The sequence below is a fragment of the Gouania willdenowi genome, chromosome 8 (genome assembly GCF_900634775.1).
Source record: "Gouania willdenowi chromosome 8, fGouWil2.1, whole genome shotgun sequence".
NCBI lineage: Eukaryota > Metazoa > Chordata > Actinopteri > Blenniiformes > Gobiesocidae > Gouania > Gouania willdenowi.
Genome location: NC_041051.1, coordinates 17,043,484 through 17,065,421, shown reverse-complemented (window position 1 = coordinate 17,065,421; position 21,938 = coordinate 17,043,484). Strand labels below are relative to the sequence as shown.

The following is a 21,938-nucleotide window of genomic DNA, read 5'->3' as shown; positions in this document are numbered from 1 at the left end:
CTGAAATACTATGTTTTTGTGGTTCTTAGAACAAATAGAGATGGGTGAAAAATAGCATGACATGGGACCTTTAATCAGCAAATACACACACACACACACATACAGAACTTTCTTGGCAGATGAGCTATAGCTCAGTGTAAAGCACTGTGACATGGTGTGTGTGTTTATTTTTTTATTTTAGTAGTGTTATTGTGACAAAAGGAACATGTAGCACACCTGAGTGGGGAACAGTCTGTTGAGGAAATGAGGACGAGTTGAAGTTAAATATTAATCCAACTTGTATAACCAAGGGCGGGTGATACACACATATATATGAGGTGGGAGGAATTTATGAAGTCTTGTGACGGTCAGACTGCATGGCTATGAGGTCCATGTCAGTGTTGATGTCTTCGTCCCTGTTGCGCTCCTGTCGCTCACCCAGATGTGTGAATGGATTTAGAACAAACTCACGGAAACCATGCAGCACAGCTGGGCTCCAATGTTGTCGGTAAGTTTAAAGTCCAGGGGTATGACGTCACATTAGTGCCATAAACCCAAGCGCGTAAAAACTGTCTTCGAGCACAGTAAAGACCACTTTCTGCTCGCGTGACGTGTCTTTCTGATCTGTACAGGATTTTGAGAGAACATTACTAAAAAAGTACACAGTAAAAGTACTCAATATAATGCATGCAAGTAGTCTAGGAAGTACTAAGATCAGCGGTATATGAATCATGGACGACTCATGTTTTATTTTACGTCAAAGTTGGGTGAAATATCCTTAATTTTGTGATCTGTACATGAACAATAGTCAGATTTGTCTTAGGCCCGGGTCCAGAACTATACACACTTCGTTAAAAATACGTTTAGTTAAAAAAAGATAATCATCATAATGATGATGGAAATGACTTAATTAGAATAAATATATAACAACTGAAAATAAATCTATTCAGGAGGCAATAAATATTGTTTCATTCCACCTATTTACAAAGTGAGATTCTTTTTAAAATGTGTGTTTTCATTCATCATTCCATCATTATGCTCTATAGTAGTTTTTTCATAGTATTCTGAGCAAAATGGAATAATTAAACAAAGGGGGGTACTTGGATTCAGAAATAACAGAAAGGGGGTACTTGAGCCAAAAAAGTTAGAGAACCACAGATGCAGAAAACAGTCAGGCACTTTCAGAATGTTGGAGGAAAATAAAGAAGAACCTTTACCTGCTAATTTCTTGCATTTTTCTAACTTAACTAAAAAAGAATTGTACATAACACAATACGATTGAATCACAAATGTCCATCTTTGTTGGGCGACCGTGGCTCAGGTGGTAGAGGGTTGTCTTCTGATCGAGAGGTTGGGGGTTCGATCCCAGTACCTGACTATGTGTCGAAGTGTCCTTGGGCAAGACACTGAACCCTAAGTTGCTCCCAGTGGTCGACTAGCGCCTTGCATGGCAGTCCTGTCCCACTGGTGTGTGAATGTGAAAGTGAATGGGTGAATGAGCTGATATGTAAAGCGCTTTGAGACTGCTTTAGTGTGGTGATAAAGCGCTATATAAATCAAGTCCATTATTGTAAAAGTACAGGTACAAAAAAAAGAAATATTGAATATCATGGAAATGGTTCAATATTTTTTGTCAATTGTTTCAGAAAGTGAAACTCATATCATAGATGTATTACACATAGATGTCATTCTTGTATCTCAGTTTCTCTGAGAATCGGAATATTATATGATCAATAAAAACAAAAGTCCTAAATCTCCCTTTGTTCTCGCAGGTCTCTCCATGTAGACGGTCCTCCTCATGGGCCCCCTCTGACCAGCAGTTATGTTCATGCCACCTCTACTGTGTCTCTGCTGCCTCTGACTGTAGGCCAGAGCCTCGATGCTGCAGTCCAACGCTGGCCTGATCGAGAGGCTGTGGTCTTTTTCCAGGAGGGGATCCGCAAAACATTTGCAGAGTTTCAGGAAGATGTGTGTCTCAAATTTCAACAAGAACTTATCAGAATAAACAAGTGGACATTTTTTTATAATTAGAAACCAAAACAAACATTTGCACCCTTTGTTTTGTAATGTAATAATTAGGGATGTAACGATTAATCGTAAGGCAGTTAAAAATCGATTCATAGGTACCACGGTTCACATCGATGCTCTGAAAATTGAATCGCAGTACTTCTTTTAAACAGCAGAGGGCGCTATATATTAATCCTTCCAGAAGCGGACGTGACGGGCGGAATCTGCTACTATTTTCTTTCTGGCCGCCATTTACTGTTAAACATGCTCATAAATGATTCTTTACTCCTTTAGCACCGAAAGAATATCTGTAATATTACGTGAATATCTGTAAAAGTCACGTTTTTCTATTAGCTCTGTCTGCTAGCATAGCGTCTCTTCTTCACTGGTGGAATAACTGCATGCCAACCGACCACTGGGTTACCAGCGCCCTCTGCTGGTCTAAACAAATATCTGACGTAAATACAGTAAAATGACTGTTTTTTTGTTTTTTTTAAAGTCCAATTCTTAAGGCACAAAATACATTTTCAGTTGCACTTTTAAAAAGAAAAAGAACTATAGCAGTTTTGAATTGTTTACTATAGAACCAGAATTTAAATTAATAGTTTTCTTCTTCATTTGTATTATTCCTTTATTTATTTCATTCAAGATTTATTTTTAGTTAAATTGCATCATTTTGCATAGTTTATCAAGGGATTCTTTTGACAATGAAAAATAAAAGGAAAATAGTATAGTATTTTCCCCAAAAAAATAAAGCAATATTTTTCAGTCATTTGTCAACATTCCCATTTTGTAAAATAAATCGTGAGAAAATCGTATCGTGAATCGAATCGTATCGGGAGTTGAGTGAATCGTTACATCCCTAGTAATAATATGTGCTGTTAACAACTGAAGCTCTGCACTTAGTGAAGCATCTGCTTGTTTTTCTCTGCAGGTTGACAAAGCTGCTTCAGGGCTCCTGGGCCTGGGTTTGAAACCAGGTGATAGACTTGGAATTTGGGGGCCCAACATATATGACTGGATCCTCTTTCAGTTTGCCTCAGCCAAGGCTGGAATAATTATGGTCAGTCAGTGTGTATCACCTTATATTGACTATACCAGTATTTATAATGTTATCTTATAGTCACGGTCAAGTCACCTGAAGAAGCACATTGACCCGTGCCTCGCTTCTGGAAAGTTATTTAGTAACTGTGCTGTGGCAGGTTTTATATTACCATAGCTCATGAAAAGTCAAAGACACATCAGGGAGAAAAAACAGGTGAACAAATGTATTCAGTAGAAAAAAGTGGTTTTGGGGTTTAGTTACTCTGTCACTGAATCGAAAATCAAATCAGGCTCTTGTCAATCGAATCGAATGGATTTGGGAAATTTTAGTCAATGCAGCTCTACATAAAAGTTCACCTGTATTCAGTAGAAATACCAGTTTGATTGATCCTGGTCCAACTCTCAACATTTTAGCCCAAGTATTTCAATTTGGCATATTTAGTTGTAAAATGTCAGTGACTGCACCCTATGGGTTGAAACTCGACTATTACAATTGATTTTTGCTTTTGGCTGAGAACAAGATCATGTGACGTTTTGGGACTATCTTGCTTCACAAACAAGCATTGTTAGCCCCGCCCCTTTTAATAAAAACTAGCACATGTAGGCTCTACAATTTGTGAGAGTAGGTTGGATTGAGAGAAGAGTGACTAGAAAGGTATAGTAGCTAGTTAACGTAACATATATTGTTCATTGGAGATTTTATAGTATAGTATATTATTTTTTTCCCTCCTTGCTCTCAGAGGAGACGGACACTTTTTCCTTCGCTCCCTCCTTTTTTTTCCTGCTTGCTGCTCTTTGTCTTGTTTTTGTCTTGTACTAATAGGAGCCTCTATCTGCATCCCGATCCTCAATCTAAATCATGGAAATGATCAGCTGGTCTCTCAACGCTATTGGTCAAATTTCTCAACAAGGAGGGCGGGCAATGTGAGAGCCTGAGGATGTGGAAGACGTCCACCAGATTGGAATTATGATAACAGGTCTTCTGCTGATTGGAACTGGCATTTTCCTGATTTACCGCAAAATTCGGGTTACGTTGGCAGCATTATTGAAAAGCTGCTAGTCATCGACGGAAGGGGCCAAACTCTCAGAACTCTCAAATGAAATCCACCGTGGTGAACTTTTAAGGAGGAGTGGAGAGTTTGTGTCAAGGGAAATGGCCACATTATTGGATTATTGGATGTGAATGACCAGGAACAATAGGGATGGTAGTCAATGTTGTGACGAGCCCATCTGAAAACAATTTATCTTCATTCATTCGGAACCCTGAGATGAACAGCCTGTTGTCAAGGTCTGTTTTTTTCTCTCCACACTCTTCCATGGACAGTATGTTGATTTGACGCTCTGACCTTTCCCTCACTTTCCCACGAACACCTGGGATCTTCGTCTCGGCTAACAAACTCTCAATGTCATCAGCATTGGAGAACTGTGAGAGACAGCAGCAGTCCCAGAAAAAAGGCCTACGCTCAGATGATCACTCCCCCACACTTTCACACACAACCCGTTTTTTTTCACTGTTTCCTCCAGCCTTAACTCCTCCTCCTTCCCTTCAGATGGCAGGAGGAGGCGAGGACTTAAGGGCAACGCCACCCTGTGGCTGATCTGCGAACTACTCATCCTAAAGACCCATCCCCCTCGTGCTAACGCGCTGTTGTATTGAATTGAATGTTGTGTTGGTTGCTTTTTGTCGCAATGTTTGCTGAGGAGTTTTTCATGATCCCAAACTCCGCCCCTCTTGACGAGGGCCTAGTTTGGGTTTGTTTTTTTTTTTTACCTCTTCCTCTTACCCATTGTTCCATATTTCTCATCTATGAAACGGAGCGCCGCCTGCTGCGGGCTGCTCCACAGTTCTCCCGTTCCTGTCCCCCCATGTTATATGTGATTGTCTTTTCATGTTTCTTGGTCGGGATTTAACTGAAACTGAATTTCCCCTCGGGGATTAATAAAGTACAACCGATCAATCAATAGACTGGGTGTGTCTTAGCTGCTCCAGGAGCCCCACCCATAATCAAGGCATGGGGTTTAGTTACTCTTTAAGATTATTTCAGTCACAGTGCCAATTTTACTCTTACTTGTGGGGTAAAATATTAACGTGCACCCCACATCACATGGTAGAAAAGCATTCAAATCAATTGATCAATATTATGTATTAAGGCCACACACACACACACACGCACACTAGGGGTTAAATGACAGCTGCACTAATCAAAGATTCACTCAATAAGAAAATTTAATACAGAAGATAATTAGGTGTTTATGCCATATGAAATTTTAAGAAGAGGAAATAATATTAATGATACCTGCTTTAATTGTTGTCCTTTTCAGGTGTCATTGAACCCTGCCTATCAAAGAAATGAGTTGGAGTTTGCGCTGCAGAGGGTAAGACCTAAAAACTTATTGCACAGTGTGTTAAAACAAAAAGGAATAAAGGGAATACTTTGGCACAGTCAAACCTTTTTGTTTTGTGTGCAGGTTCAGTGTAAAGCAGTTGTGTGTCCAACTAGCTTCAAAACCCAGAAGTTTTACGAGGTACTGAAAGAAATCTGCCCAGAAATCAGTTCTCTTTCTTCTGGGATGATTAAAAGCTCCAGGTAGCGTTTCCCAAACAGTTCCTTGCTGTCATTGAGAAAATAAGCATGTCTACAATTAATTGTATTCATATCATATAATCATATTTCTTCGGGTGCAATTTAATGCATCATTGCCTTTGTCTGTGCAGACTGCCCCACCTGCGTATGGTGATCCTGACTGACAGCAGACAGCCAGGGACGCTGCACACGGAGGATGTGATGCAAGCAGGAGACAGTCGGCATCAGCTTGAACTAAAGGAGCTGCAGAGCAAGCTGTGCTGTGATGAGGCCATCAACATCCAGTTCACATCAGTAACCTTCAGTATTACACTATCTTCAAAAGCACACATGCACAATGCATAATAACCCTCCTATTAACCTTGGGGTCAATTTGACCCCATCCAGTGTTTATCATTCAAAAAATAATACTTGACTACATTTTTTGCTTCATATTTCATGACTTTTCCTAATTTGATAGAAACAAATGATAAAGCATAAAATTATCACAATAATATTTTTTCAATGTGCTGAACACATATTGCACGCATTGGTTTTGCTCTCAGGTGAATTTAACCCCAAGCTGTTTTAGCTGTGTTGATTGATTGATCACAATCATCAGTAATTATGGTTTATTCTGTGAGAATCATGAATGTTCACCCCAAATTAGAAAAGATTTGGATGAAAGATTTTCAAGATCCACTAACTCTAGAACTGAAAGTTTGACCTGATGGTGACGCTGCAGGAAAGGTCATATCACCACCTCAACCAATAGGGTTCAACATAAATGAATTTGAATTTTATATGAAGTTTGGCCTGATGGTGGCGCTAGAGAGGAAGTCATTTCATCATCAAGGGGTTATTTATGTATTCAACAAATAAACAAAGTGCCTGACACAAAAACAATTTTCTAAAAATCATTTTCTGGAGGTAAATATCCCTGGGGTCAGATTGACCTCAATGGTAAAAGGTGTTATTAATATTTGAGGATAATAGGAGGGTTAATGATATGATTAAGGGGTAAAATGCATCATTCTTCTCTTGTTATAGGGAACCACTGGAACACCAAAGGGAGCCACTCTTTCTCACCACAATATTGTAAATAATGCACACTTCTATGGTCTCCGAATGGGTTATCATTGGAAAGTAAGTGGATACTTGTCTCTGGATTTAAAAACCAAAGTGGTCATAGCTTTCTTTTTTCGTTCAATAATCAGCCTCAGGTGCGTGTGTGTGTACCTGTACCCATGTACCACTGCTTTGGCTCTGTGCTTGGAGGAATAAGCATGGCAGTGCATGGCATCACACTGGTGTTCCCTTCCTCAGGCTACGACAGCACTGCCAACTTGAAGGCAGTTCAACAAGAAAAGTAAAATGATCACACCACAGATCTGAGTTGGCATCAATATATTGTTTAAAACATTTTCTCTGTATCTTTGACCTATAGATGTCATGTAATCTATGGCACGCCCAATATGTATACAGACATGCTAAGTCAGCAGGACTTACACAAGTATGACTTAACATCACTTGGAACTGGTTAGTGACTACAAGTCAAAACTAACACTACATAGTATAAGGCGTTTTATTATGTGTTTGTTCTGTTGTAGGACTCATGGGAGGTTCTCCATGTGCTCCTGAGATCGTCAAAAGACTGAAAACTGAGATGAATATAGAACACGCAATTGTGAGTTTAACAAAATAAATCAAATATAATAAATTTAAAAAATTATTCTACATATTAAGAATGAAATATGTACATTATTATGTTTTAATAGATTGGTTATGGGACCACTGAAAACAGCCCCATTACATTTATGGGATTCCCTCAAGACAATGAAGAGCTGAAGACAGATACAGTGGGATGTATCATGTGTCACACAGAGGTGCGCTCTTCACTTTAAATGAATAAGCTACAGCTCAGCGTGGCACTGTCACATGGTGTGTGTGTGTGTGTGTGTGTGTGTTTTCAGGCTAAAGTGGTGGATCCTGCCACAGGAGAGACTGTGCCTGTGGGAGCTTCAGGAGAGCTGCTGATCAGAGGCTACTGTGTGATGCACGGATACTGGGACGATCCTGACAAAACTAAAGAAGCTATCACCCAAGACCGCTGGTATCACACTGGGTAAACTAGACTGGAACACAATACCAGGATATGCTGTTATATTGTGGGTTACCAACAGAAATGCCCTTTTCTTTACAGTGACACAGCCAGTCTGACCAGTCAGGGATACTGTCGCATTGTAGGACGCATAAAGGACATGATCATCAGAGGAGGGGAGAACATCTATCCAGCAGAGATCGAACAGTTTCTCTACAAGAATCCAAAAGTGCAGGAGGTGCAGGTGAGAAAATAATGAACAAGTGTATGTCATAAAGTGTTGGATAAGAGATGAGCATCTTTTGTCACAGCTGGGGTCACAAAAATGTAATTTGTCCGATTCGAGGACCACATGATCAACATTTGGAATAATGACAGATCTGAACAAGAATACAGGAAAGAACAAAGGGTTTTGTGTATTTTTGTTATTTTGTGCAATTCTCATCTTTAATTTATGTTTTTGAGTTATTTTGTGTATTTTTCTTATCGTTTTGTGTATTTTTCCTTTCAATTTGTGTTTTTGAAATCATTTTGTGTATATTTGTTATCCTTTTGTGTATTTTTCTGACAATTTGTGTGCTTCTGGAGTCATTCTGTGCGCTTTTTTAGGGGGCCACACAAAATTTGATTTTGTGGTTCGAGGGCCACATTATCAATATTCATGTCAGCATTTACAATAATCTGAGGAAGAATACAGAAAAGAACAAAGGGTATTTTTGTTGCAATTTTGTACAATTATTTGTGTATTTTTGTCACACTTTGTGTTTTCAGGGTCATTAGGGGTGTTTTTTCTTGTCCTTACGTGTATTTCTCTGATAATTTGTGTGCTTTTGGGTCACTCTGTGCATTTCAGACCACACAAAATTAGACTGAAAAGATGAATGTGGCCCTCGTGCCGTCATTTGCCCATGTCTGTCCTAAAGTCGTGTTAAAGTTATCACAGTGCTTCTTCTGCCTCTCAGGTGGTTGGAGTGAAAGATGAGAGGCTGGGTGAGCAGGTGTGTGCCTGTATCAGACTGAAGGCAGGTCAGAGCTCCAGTACAGAAGAAATAAGATCATTCTGCAAAGGCCAGGTGAGAGGAGACCATACATGCATTTTGTGACAGTCACTGTGGAATCACAGCGAAGATGGAACCGTTTCCTTCTTTTTTGTAGATTTCTCATTTCAAGATCCCGCACTACGTGATGTTTGTGGACAGTTACCCTCTGACCGCGTCTGGAAAGGTAAAAACCTGTTCACATTGAAGCTAAAATACAAGAACATGTTGAATTGTAACTTCTTTTTTGTTTTTTTTTGGGCCTCAGATCAAGAAGAAGGAGCTACAGGCAGAAATGGAGAAGAAACTCAGACTTTAGTTATGTAGACTCCAGTAAATTCAATAAACATTCATATTTACATTACTGGAATGATTTAAATAACACTTTTGCAACATAGAATGTCAATTACCACTTCATTTTTGCTGATGTAGACATTTTTAACAAAGGTTATTGTTGATGCACACACTCAGAAACATGTGCAGCACAAGTAATTCACAATATTTGCTATTAGATCAACTAATTCCAACAGAGGAACAACTCACCAAAATGTATCATCTCAACCTTTATTTTAACAATTCTGACAAACAATCGGATATCATAATACAATGGCTTCAACCACTGCACAGTAATAAAACTTATTTGAACACATGCCATGCAGTCTGAAATAAATAAGACCTCAATGCCAAACGTCATTATTTACAATGTGGTAGGCAGGTACCATATATACAAGACATATATTTATATATATATATATATTGACTGTGAGAAAAACACTTTAATAACCAGATCCTTCTGTGGCCAAAAGATTAATCTAATGGTAAATAACACTGAAACTTTGATGGTGCCACAGAAGAATAACCAACTTTTGGTGAACCTTGAGTGCGAGGTCAATAATTATAAATATACACAGTCACAAATGGGAAAACTAGGTGAAAATCCAATATCAAATTACTAAACTAATCAAATTGCTTTTACACACCTGATAAAACAGGTCAAATGTGGGACGGAGAAAGGCCACAATACAACAGACATCTTACGAAACAGAGGAGACACTCCTTGCTTGTTTTTAGGTGCGTTAGTGTGACAGGGCGGGTTATTCCATACAGCCAAATTCTCTCCTCTAACCTTCCACGATGAGGTAAACTGCGCCGGTAGCAAAAGGTTAAGGGTGAACATCTTGGAATCAAGTCATTTCTATTCTATTGAAAACAGCAGTGCGTCACATTGTGTTTAAATGCAGCTGACTGAGCGGAAAAAACGAGCGCACATTGTGAGGAAACGACTGTGCTGCGACTGCAATGGCTTCAAACAATCAACATTCACTTCGGTCAGTCATGTGACTGCGAGGTCCACCCCATACTTCTCCAACCTCACATCACACACATGCACTTACACAGGGAAAAAAAAAAAAGCAAAAGGGAAAACATGCATTTAGAAGTAATCTTTCTGATAAATAATTCAGTATTAACAAATCCCTTTTTTAAATATGACACATTCAAAACAAAAACCTCTTCAGTTGTGCAAAATGAGTGAATTTAAAAGGTTCAAACAAACAAAAATCTGAAGGTGCAGTCAGGTTAATGACCCTTGTCCAACATAGACGCTTTACGGTGAAAAATAAGTTGCTGTGCCACGTGAAAGAGACAGAAACAGTATGACCTGTGACTTTCATACAAGCAGTAAACAGTACAGCTGTAGGCACATGCAAGTACGTACTAGAACCGTGTGCTGTGAGCTCAAACTGGAGGCAAACTTGTTGTATGGTCAGAATTATCCAACAAAAAAAAAAAAAACACTTTCAAAATAATAATACTTGCTTTTTAAAGATTCCTTCATCACACCAGCCACACATTTGTTTTTTTTTCTTCTTAAAGTTCTGATATAGTGTTAGGAGGATTACTTCCATCCGACACATCACACACTCAGAGGGAGCATGGCTGGTGGAGATACAGCTCTGGATGTTGTTGTAGCGGTCAAGGTGCTGGGGTCTAATCCGTTAACAGTGCTGTAACATGAACACACAACCAGTAAGGAAACCACACGTGTAAAAATAAAAAATCCCATTTGATGTGTCATTTGAAAACCCTTACGTTTTGTCGAAGTAAGTGGTGTGAAGAGTGTGGGAGAACTTGGTGGCGTTGCTGTTGATGAGAGAACCGTTGTCTGTGGAGTAATTTTTTCTCGCTGCTTGGTCTTTGGCAAAGTTCCTACAGGCGGCAAGTTTGGACTCTAAAGCCTTTGTAGGAGAAAAAAAAACAACCTGTGTTTAGCCCCATATTTGAATATGTTTCAATCATTCTACGGTTAGATTGAGAATCTCACTATAAGCATTTACACGTAAACACACAAAGCAGACTGAATAGCAAATGTTACAGACCAACCCTGTATAATGTTACCATAAGTTTTAATTTGAAAATTGAGCTTAGGTTGATGGGTCCTTTTTTTTTACCTTCACCATAATCTGGAATTAAAGTTTGCTGTTAAGCCCAATGACATAAAGGAAAGATAATGAATTAGCTAAAGATCAACCTTTAAATCAGTAATTCAGAAAATGTAGACCCTCTGGTGGCCCATGAAGGCAGTGCATGTGATCCATGACACTTCAGCCAGTAAGGAGAAAAATCTTTCAACATTCATCTGCCATGCCATCTTAAAGGGATCTTTCATGTAGCCTAAAACCTTTGAAATGTCCTTATTAGAAGATCTAACCCACAAACCCTGAGGATAAAAGTCCTTCAACAGTCTATGTTTATTTACATTTTTATTATCTTCAGTAAAAACTAAAAGATAAAAGTAAAAAAGAAATAACTTATCCTTTATCCTGATCCTCTATCTATCCTTTATATGTATCATTATTATTATTACTGTTGCTGGCTTGTGTTTTGTTTTTTTGTTCTAGGCACCGACTATCGAGTCAAACTCCCTGTGCTGTTTTTTAAAACTGTACTTGGCAAAATAAACCTTTCTGATCCTAATTTACACCTAACTTCAGCCACCAGAGCGTTAGCCATGCACTGTTTAAAGGAGGGTAAAGGTCTCTTAGGAGAGCTCTTCTTCATTCCAAACCCGCAGAGTGGGAACTGTCCTCTTTCTAAAAACCAAAAAAGTTACATCGACATCTTTAACTTTAGCTGATTATTTACAGAAACCGAAAGCAGCATAAACTGGCATTTTGACTGAAAAATCTGCTAAATGACCAAAAAAGAAGGCTGAACTCTTCACTCACATAGAAAACAATGGGTTTTTTTTACAGGCAAATTGGGCTGTGAGACGTGATTTCAAGATGGCAGAAGACAAGTTCTAAATAAATAAAATAGTCCCATTTTTAAAAGTTAATAAAAACAAATATGGTGCAAAATAATGGCTTTTGTTAGGCATAAATTTTTAAATCAAACACATTTGTAAAAACAGTGGAGAATCCCTTCAATGCAATCATAGGCCATTTGTTGACTTAAGCCACATGGAGTTGCATAAATATTTGAGGGTAGGCTGTGGCCTTGTTGGGTTTTTAAATAAATGTGAGGTAATTGTTAACATACCCCCACTTTTCTCAGGAGGTCACCAACAATGTTGAGAGCTGAGATTCTTGCAGAAGGCGTGAGGGACGAGTTTCCACAGCCATTGGTCAGTGCTGGAAAATATCAGAGAAACATTACACCAACATGTAAACAATGCTGTACATGCTAATGTTGAGTTGGAACTGGGTTGAACCTTTTGGACCGATGAAGGCATGCTCCATACTCTTCCCTATGGGTGTTGCTGGTAGGGATAAGGAGGCCTGCACTGCTGAGTCTGTCTTGTCAGTGTCTAGGGTGGGTGAGCTGGGTGCTGACATTCTATCTGTGGTCCGCTCACGTACTGCCAGCTCCTGCCTCAGGTCTGCCAAAACAGAAAAAAAAAAAAAAAACACATGGAATGTTTTTTCCAAATTCCTGCACAAATACACCTCAGCCTGTGAAAGTATGTCAGAAAACTCTTCTTTACCTCGTGCTTCATCTTTCAGCCTCTGAACGGACACGAGGAGAGACTCTTTCTCATCCAGCTCACTCTCTAAGAAGGCGTTTCTCTCAATGGCCTGGTTTAAACGACCCTCAAAGTCTTCAAGGGACACTATTGTTGCCCTAGAAATTGAAAAAAAAAAAATAATAGTTTTACATGAGGTTTGAGGGTTTTGACGAGATGTCATTTTGTACCTTAGATATCCTTCTCACCTTTTGGCTCTTTCCAGGTCATCGTTTGCCTGCTCCAGCTCTCGGACATATTTGTTTAGCTGCTCCTTGATGCTGCGTGTTTGCACCAGGTCATCCTCTAACATAGAGATCTGTTTGTAACTTTGGGCGTACTGATGCTCCAGCTTCTCCTAGCAGAGAGGAACGTGGTACGTTACAGATCAAGAGTTTCAGAAGCAAGATTATCTTAAAAACACAGAGATTCCCGTCAGGCCGTGACCCCATTTTGACCCCTCAAATGTACAGCAACCCCAGAGATGTTTTTTTTTTTCTTTTTTTTTTTTAGAATTTTTAGCAAGGATTAGTGCAAAAAATGATAAGTGCGCCACCTCAGAAATTTTATACTGCATTTTATTTAAAATGGATTTATATAAGAAAGTTGAAGTATAGGATGCAGTTATTGGATATTTATGTATTTATTTATGTGTACTAGATAAGCTTTTGCTTCATCCTGCCCGTTCTCAAACTGAAGGATACATATGTACAATTTGTGTTAAATCTATTTTTTGTTTGTTTTTTGTTGTATAATAATTAGGACATCTGTATTCCATGTTTTGATGTTGATTCTGTCGTGAAGTTTGAGACAAAGAATAAAGAATGTGTATTTGAAAAAATATATATAAAAACAATAATAAAATAGAATTTTAGTGTTTTTTTGTTTGTTTTTTTTGCCAATTACTAGACATTCCAGGGGACCCCCCCCCCATTTTAACTCCAGTCCACTCCACATAGGATCCAAACCCCAAGGTTGAAAAACACTGCATTAACACTTTTCAACAGGGTACACAGTTAAATAATTCACAATAAAAGGAACAGTAGGGGTAAATCATGACAGTTTTCCAAATTATTTTACTTTGAAAGGGCCTTTTGATCCCTCAGAGCTTTTACAGTACAAAGACAGGAACATCATGCCTTTATTTCAGCCCGTGAGTATCAAAACCACAAAGGCCCTATTCATGGTTTATTTACAGTGTTGTTACGCTAGCACTGGCAGCTAAAAATCACATGTCACACAGCAGTGCTGTCACTGTCGATTATATAATGTGATTTACAATCTTGATTGTCCAGGATGGTGAAATAGTGACGGTGATAAAGAACTATAGTTGTCCTTGTAGATTTCTATATCCACCTTCATCCTCCTGACATCCACTTAAGGAGAGCTGCAGGATTAGAACACGCCTTATAAAGGTCGACTGTGCAGACGCACACGCGCGCGCACACACACACACACACACAATGGGCTCTTATCTATGCCTTTCCCTGCAGACAGTAAAGGCCAAAGTGCGTTAAAACATATTCTGTGCCCTTACTTTGAGGTTGACCACTTCATTCTTCAGTCGCTCATTTTCAGTTTGCAAGTCTCGGAGTCGGTGTTCGGCCTGACTGAGCTGCGCCTCCAGCTCCGCTTCCAGCTCCCGGCTCCCTTCCTGGAATTCCTGCAGTTCTTCTTGTGCCTCATGGCAGCTGGATTATAACGCAGAGAAACGCAAACGAGTCATGGTCAAATAAATGTCAGGCATTGTTAGTTCTAGGAAACTAAAAACTAAGATAAGCTGAGAGAAGACCTGAATGTGTAACCTTATTTCTGTACGGCCTGAAATAAAACTGCATTGAAAGCGGCTCAAAATTTATAAAAAAAGTTATTTTTTTACTGCTACCAAGGAGTGACTATTATCACTGGTGTTTATGTATTTGTTAGTTTGTCTGTTAGCAGGATTACGTCGAAAGCACTTTAATGGATTTTGACCAATTTTAATACTGTACTGTACTTACGAAATTCGACTCAGTTATGTCAGGTTAGTTTCTCACTTACTTTACAGAGTTTCAGGTAAATCGGATCAGGATTGCACATTTCATTGCAATTTTTCAATAAAATGGGGATGCCCATACATGTGGACCTACTGTATCGTTATTAATGGAAATAAAAATGTCTTCTAAGCAGTTAAAGTGTGAATGATCATGGTACCACAAGATAACTGAATTTCAGGCAAGGAGTATATTTAACTCTTAGAGCTCCGTTTTTTTTCAATTATTATTATGTTAGATACTCTGCTCAGTTCAGCTCTGAGACATGTGAACAAGACACGAGGTGGCTCCGGCAACGCAAAGGGGGAAAAATGTCATCCTGACAGCTGCTTTTAGCTATAGAAAAGGTTAAAGGTCAAAAGAGAAAATAATTGAGTGTGTGAACTAACAGAAGAAGGAGAGGGTGTAGGACTAAGGAAGTGTTCAAACACTAGCCTCATCTAATCCATTGAATGGCAATGTAAACACAAATGTATTGTTATTTTTTAATCTGTTTCAGTAAAATTAAATCTCATTTACAGAGTTGTCAGAGTGAGTGACTGTGACACTGATGGGGTGACATCAGCTGACTGAGTCAGTGACCTCTCTGTGGCTCTCTGGCACAGAACTCTATGAATCAGTTGTTGTGCGCGGTCGTTCCACACATACCAGAGTCACACAGGCTGCCCGCTCCTGTATTTTCTGTTTACACTTGAGCTGGCTCTGCCCTTTGCTGCTCATTGTTTAATGAGACCAGTGTGATTAAAATGACACTGAGTTGACATAAAAATATGTGTAAATGTCCTACAGCTTGGTTATGGATATAAGTGACAGGGGATTTCACCACATGGCCATCTTAATAGAAAGCAAATCTCTAGACTTATGCAAGAAACCATTGTGGACAATGTGCTTAGAAGTTATTTTTCCAGCAGCTGACGCATTTCCTCTCAGTACCCACAGGAGGGATTCCTTAGAAACCCAGAGGCCTTTGACACACACTGCTTTAAAAGTTTCCAAATGGTGATGAGCCCCAAAGCCACAAAGAGAAAAGACTAGATCTGGGCAAAAAAAATCGATTTATCAAATTTGTAGATAAAAGCTATTTATTTTGCAAATTCAAGTTAAAAAAAATTAATAATTATTAGTTTTTTTTTCCCACCAGTTTTTTCGGACTTGTTCGCATTCCGTCCTTGTGGGTTACCATAGCGCGATGTGAGCCAGCCTCATTGTTTACATGTGTCTACCCTTTGAGTAGGCTATGTGTGTGCAACAGGCATGTTTCATTTTTTATTCGCACTGTGCTGAGATCCTAAGAGAAGAGTTTTTTATTTTTTTAATTGTAATGTTAGAAAATATGCAGTTATCTGATTTTTTAATCAGAAAATTTAAGCTACTGTGCCATTGCTGTTGCACTTTAAACCTGGATTAAAGCTTGAAATTGTTGAATGACAGAGCCTCATTTACTTTTTATTTTGGGATTGTTCAATGCATTTAACTCTTGAGGACAATCAAAGCAATACAGTTGCACTTTTGACAATATATCTGATGTCTGCAGTCATTTTTAGGTGCATTGAAAAAAAAAAATCAAAAAAAAAAAAATCAATAATCGAATCGAAGCTCAAATTTTTCTTTAAAAATAAAAAATAAATTTTTTTTTGCCAAATTCGCCCAGCCCTAGAAAAGACTAATGGAGATTTCAACAACAATTAATTTAACATTCTTAAAAACTATTTCTATGCTCTGAACCAACACGGGCTGTTTAATGATTTGAAGACAACATCATTTTCACATAAGAAAGAAAATGTCTATGAACAATCCATCAAGCCCACAGTCTGAAATACTATTGCTTACCTTTTCTTATATTTCAGGGCTTGTGACTTCCAGTAATCAACCTCCTCATCTTTTGACGAAAACTTTGGAATCATCTCTGTATCCATGTCAGGGCAACCTGGGAAACACACGTTTCAATTAAAAAAATAAGAGAAATAAAGCAGGTGGTCACTCAAAAACTGATCACGTAACACTTGTTTTTCAGCAATCAGGCCCAGTACATTCCCTTCTTATCACAGAATCAAGATTTAACATTGTGCTCATTCTTTTCAAGATAAATAAAAAACAGTCTCCATAAAAAAAAAATAATAATAATCAACACAGCCAAGACACCTAATCATTGCTTTCGTCATTCTATTTTTCAATGTCGCGATTGACCAACAAAGTAAAAGCGTCATTCTGACTGTGACTAAGCTGAACGTTATGAGGAAAGTAAAAGTCTCTCTCTCATTACGTCAATAACACTTTACCTTTTCACAGCTCAGCCTATAACCTAATGCAACTATTAGCACACATTACGTTTAATTACCACAGATTACAAGAGTTATTAAAGGCTCAAAGCTGCTCTTCTTGTTACATCATTAAAAAGTGTTCAACTTTAACACAAACTCATTCTCAAATTTCACTTCTCCTATAGTAAAGGACATGGTGGTTAGTTACAGTGAATTTCCACATGTAGAAAGAGACTCTGTGGACGTTTGGCTGTGCATGTTAGCAATCCAGCTGTGACTGCTGCTGTGTTGCCAGACACATTTGTAAATTTACAGGGCTTATAAGGATTTCCTGAAGACAGGACTGGCAGTCACTAAAGATTTAGTTTTGTGACAGTTTAAGGCATTTTCTGTCCAAATAAGTGGGAAAAACATTAATAGCAATTTTGACAATAACAAATGTTTGTCTATAGATACTGGATTATGCTTGGGGTGGGTGGGATCAGGAGGATATGCTTGTTTTCAAGAGAGCGGTCTAGACTCAGGGGGACAATTTAAGGTTCTTCCTTTTATACATTCCTCTAAAATGACATCATTCAAATGTAAAGGACCCTCACGTGTCAGTCCACTGCTCGAGAATGGACATTACACATTAAACCACTCTAGAATGTGGTTAATGCCTGTATTAATAATAAAGGTTCTAGATGTAATTTGGCTACTTTATATTAATGCCTATGTGGTTCAAGAAAATGGTTTAATACAATATTAAGAATGTTGTTGAATATAGAATTCTTCAAACATTGAAAAATCTGATTGAAATGTTGAGGGGAAAAAGAAATACTAAGTTTTTTTATTTATTTTAGCTCTATTACCCTAACTGTAACTATCCATAACCCTATTCCTAAACAATTTGGCACAGCCCTAGTGGGTTACAAAATACATTGCTTCACAGTGGATACATATCAGGTGAAAAGCAGACAACCAGGAATTCCAGCCACTGTTGGAATGGGGTTATCTTGAGTCATTGATCTATTTGTCTGATGTAGAGTGTCCAATCACATCACTGACCTGTGGCTCAATAAAACAAACAAATACATGACAACCTTGGCTATTAGCGGTGTTGAAAAAAACAAATTGATTAGGCGATATATCACGATATTACGTCGCGTGATTCTCGGATCGATTCTAAATGCATTCATATCGATTTTTATTATTATTTTTTTTATATTTATTTAACCAGGAAAGTCTTTTCCACTGCAGGAGACGCTAAAACCTGGGCGTGTTGACAAGCTTGTGTTTTTTCAATTAAATCTAAAAAGCATTTATTTGTTGTTCTCGGCATATACCTCAGTTAAGTTGCACTAAAGTCAAAGTTGGTTTAAAAGCCACAGACAGATTGTATGTTATTTTTTATTTTAAGTTGTTGGCACATGGCATGTTAAAGCCAATGTTTTGAGTGTAAAATACACCAATAAAATATCTTTCATACATAATGTTCTCATGAAGCTATACAAATTTACAGATTAAATCACACACACACACACACACACACACACACACACACACTTATATATATATATAATTCGCATGTAATCGCCTTATATTTTAATATCGGGATATATTTTAACGTATCGTGACCAATTTATCGGGATATGAATCGCATCGCCAGATGTCAGGCAATACACACAACCCTATTGGCTATTAGTTTAATATTTTTGCTTTTGATAAAGTCATGTTTACATCAGGTTGTAGAAAAAGGAGGTGAGAGATTAGAGACATACAAACACAGACAGGGAACTCATTTAAAGATCGTCATTGATCATTAATGAAAACAAAATAACCAAAACCTTTTCATGCTGTGTTGTATAAATTGTATCTTCTGTTGAACTGATTAATTATCAGGTCATTAGATTACTTTCACCATATTACAGCAGCAATACATTATAGTTGAATGGTCAGGTTTCACCTTTCTGTCATTTAAACAACCCTGTGGCTGCCTGTTGGTGTATGATACTAGATAGCTTGGCAGCTGGTTTGTACGCCGAACTAAAGCTTATTTTACATATATATGAATATTTTAAACACACAAGCGGGGGAAAAAAACGAGTGGAAGGAATGTCACTTAATCTCAATGTGAGCTAACACTGAAATGGCATTTGTCACAGTTGTGGCCGAAATTGAGATGTCATCCACAAACGTCACAGAGCTCGAGCTAAACAGCACAGCACAGTGTTAAACCGAGTGTTTAAATAAAACAGCCTACCTGCTCATGTGAAACAGCTTCAGAGTGTCCTATGCCTCCTGTAAGTCGTGTTTAGCCGCTGTAACAGAACACACTCGCTTCCCTCTCCGGGCCTCGGCGGATACTGGAACAGAATCAGACCCGTGTTTAGGAAACTGCCAACGCGTCTCCCGGAAGCTACGTAACTGGTGAAACGTGACTACGTGCTTACGTCAGTGTACGTCAGAAGTGGGCAGGGCAGTCGCTGAAACTGTTGACGCAATTTCGCCACGCCTAGATTTAAAATTTCCACCACTGTAGTTGTATTATATATCGCTAGATGGCGCTTAAGTGCCACCAGTAAGTGACAAAAATGAAAAAGATCCCACAATAGTGTGAATAGTAGACAACGCAGTGCAGTGAGCAGGTAAAACGTAAATTAAAAATAATAAACTTGTTCATATTGACTGATGAATAAATAAATAAACAAACAAATGAATACATCTGATTGCGTCATAGCTGTGTTGTTTACTCATGGCAAATCGTAGCTTTATTTATTCATTAATTTATTTAATATGCCGAACCAATACAATATAGGTAGACCATTTGTAGCCCAAAATGCCACAGGAATGATCTATTATTTGAACGTTTACACTTAAATATTTAAGATCTTTGTAGTAGAAATGAACTTACAGAGTCCTAATTGTATATAACATAAAATGTGTTTAATGTATTACTTACCAATGAACAAATGGCACTTCACAGTGATACAGCTGTGCGTCATATCCTGTATATTGAACAATTGTTTGTTGCATTGGTCACCATGTGTAGTATTTTGTATTGATGCAACTTGACGAACAGTTTTGTTCAAAAAGTAATAATGAATAAATACAACTAGAATTCACGACCTCCAAGCTACGACTCAAGGACCCCCGGAGGTTCCTCGGCTCTCAGTTTGATTACCACGTCAATATTGTTGTTCATGTTGATCTTGCTGGGTTCTTTCTCTCTTACTATAGACTCCATTTTTTTGTTGTTGTAAGTAAGTAAATAAATAAATAAACAGGAAAGGTTAAACATTGATAATAATCTTAGATTGTTTTTTTAAATATTTAGATTTTCCTGGTTAGTATTTTTATTTTTTACTGGCAAGAATGGGCTTTCATAGTTTTCATACTAACCTGTTGTTGTCACTAAATAAGTAAAAATCAGTGCGAGTGTAGATTAAAGAATAACACATGGAGAGAGAGAGAGAGAGAGAGAGAGATCCATGTGGTTGCAGACCCAGTTTAACCAGCCTCACCCAGTCCTCCACCCACAGCTGTCAGTCACTCAGCCACAGTCAGAGACTTGCACAACAAGTCCGTTCGTGGAGCTTGTTTTTGAAACATTTTGCTGAAACTTCTCCAAATACATGGACGTGAATGAGGAGGACAGTGCACAGGACGCAGAGGAGTGTCCTGTCTGCTACGAGAGCTTTTGTGGCACGGAGCGAACTTTGAGCTGCGGACACGGATTCTGCCACGACTGCTTGGTTAAAACCCTGGTGAGCGTTAACAGCGATGGCAACATTAAAGACACCCTGGTCTGTCCGATCTGCAGACATCTGACGTTCATCAGAAGATACAAGGAGTCCCTGGTGCCGCTGACAGGGGACACAGATGTGGAACAGAGGCAGATTCTGGAGGTGCCCGTGACGCACCGACGGGTGCAGGACGCACGGAGCGGCCCGGCCCGGGTCCCGTCCTCCTCCTCCTCCTCCTCCTCCTGCTGCTGGAGCATCTCCAAGCGCGTCCGGCCACAGAGGTTAATCAGCCCCGATCACAACGAACAGCAAGTGTTCATCATAAGCTCGGAGGGGAGACCGATGGCTGAGGGGGATTCGTTCAGTCTGGTGATGACAGTGGTTCACCCTCAGCGCAGACGACGCAGGATCTGCACCACAGCCCAGTGTTTACTGGTGCTGCTTTCACTGTTCACTGTCATCGCACTTATAGCTGTGACCTTACCCTGGATTCTGCTGGCGTAGACACTTTAAGCCTCAAATAACCACGGATATGTGAACTTTGATTTTCCACTGTCTGATATCTGTTTTTGTTTTGTTTTGGATTTTATTATATGGGCTATTCTGTGGTTGTATGGATCAGGCTTTTTCCAAATGGGGGTACGTGTACCCCGAGGGGTACGCCATGGCACTACAGGGGAGAAAGAGAGTGGGAAATTAACAAATGAAGCGTCAGTCTTGGTCTCACCCCAGGCGTGAGATTACCGGAAATGATAAAAACTTTCGAAATAAATGTATTCATGAGCCACTAAATCAGTGTTTTTCAACCTTGGGCTCTGGACCCCATGTGGGGTCACCTGAAATTTCAGAAAAAGTTAAATATATTTTTGAACAACACAGTCTTAAACAACTGTATTTCTATACTTTCACTTTGTGAAATTGTAATTGTAGCTCAAACATGATCAAAAACTAATTCTAGGAGAAAAACAAAATGTCTTGGGGGTCACCAGACATTCTTCATATCAAAATAGGGTCACAATCCAAAAAAAGTTGGGAACCACTGCATTAAATACTGTTTTTTTCCACTTATTTACAAAATGAGATTCTTTAAAATCACTCGTTCATTCCATCATTGTGCTGTATAGTTGTTTTTAAATCGTTTTCTAAGCAGACCGTTGTCGTCAGATAAAGGGGGTACTTGGATT

At 38.8% G+C, this 21,938-nt stretch overlaps 3 protein-coding genes across 3 annotated transcripts; 2 read left to right on the top strand and 1 right to left on the bottom strand.

Moving 5' to 3' along the window:
- Positions 1–328: 328 nt before the first annotated feature.
- On the top strand, positions 329–9,096 carry LOC114468154 (acyl-CoA synthetase family member 2, mitochondrial-like). Its single transcript, XM_028454867.1, has 16 exons — positions 329–487; positions 1,752–1,947; positions 2,921–3,049; positions 5,353–5,406; positions 5,500–5,618; positions 5,747–5,909; positions 6,645–6,740; positions 6,812–6,963; positions 7,042–7,133; positions 7,205–7,281; positions 7,373–7,480; positions 7,568–7,719; positions 7,798–7,939; positions 8,658–8,768; positions 8,851–8,919; positions 9,001–9,096. Exons 1-16 carry the CDS (start codon positions 357–359, stop codon positions 9,049–9,051), a joined length of 1,842 nt encoding a protein of 613 aa, XP_028310668.1. The 5' UTR covers positions 329–356; the 3' UTR covers positions 9,052–9,096.
- Positions 9,097–10,363: 1,267 nt separating this feature from the next.
- Positions 10,364–19,422, bottom strand: ndel1b (nudE neurodevelopment protein 1-like 1b). Its single transcript, XM_028454868.1, has 9 exons — positions 19,272–19,422; positions 16,599–16,695; positions 14,273–14,426; positions 12,945–13,093; positions 12,718–12,854; positions 12,445–12,612; positions 12,273–12,364; positions 10,824–10,969; positions 10,364–10,738 (listed from the first exon to the last, which is right to left on the bottom strand). Exons 2-9 carry the CDS (start codon positions 16,682–16,684, stop codon positions 10,648–10,650), a joined length of 1,023 nt encoding a protein of 340 aa, XP_028310669.1. The 5' UTR covers positions 16,685–16,695; positions 19,272–19,422; the 3' UTR covers positions 10,364–10,647.
- Positions 19,423–20,528: 1,106 nt separating this feature from the next.
- On the top strand, positions 20,529–21,507 carry LOC114468707 (RING finger protein 222). The gene has a single exon (XM_028455746.1). The coding sequence runs from the start codon at positions 20,644–20,646 to the stop codon at positions 21,256–21,258; it is 615 nt and encodes a 204-aa protein (XP_028311547.1). The 5' UTR covers positions 20,529–20,643; the 3' UTR covers positions 21,259–21,507.
- The last annotated feature ends 431 nt before the right edge of the window (positions 21,508–21,938 follow it).

Coding starts and splice junctions, on each gene's coding strand:
- LOC114468154 (XM_028454867.1), top strand. CDS start 357: ATGGCTATGAGGTCCATGTCAGTGTTGATGTCTTCGTCCCTGTTGCGC. Junction 7,481..7,567: donor GTATCATGTGTCACACAGAG/GTGCGCTCTTCA, acceptor GTGTGTTTTCAG/GCTAAAGTGGTGGATCCTGC. Junction 7,720..7,797: donor GACCGCTGGTATCACACTGG/GTAAACTAGACT, acceptor TTTTCTTTACAG/TGACACAGCCAGTCTGACCA.
- ndel1b (XM_028454868.1), bottom strand. CDS start 16,684: ATGGATACAGAGATGATTCCAAAGTTTTCGTCAAAAGATGAGGAGGTT. Junction 13,094..14,272: donor ATGAAGTGGTCAACCTCAAA/GTAAGGGCACAG, acceptor CCTCTCTGCTAG/GAGAAGCTGGAGCATCAGTA. Junction 10,739..10,823: donor ACCACTTACTTCGACAAAAC/GTAAGGGTTTTC, acceptor TTCATGTTACAG/CACTGTTAACGGATTAGACC.
- LOC114468707 (XM_028455746.1), top strand. CDS start 20,644: ATGGACGTGAATGAGGAGGACAGTGCACAGGACGCAGAGGAGTGTCCT.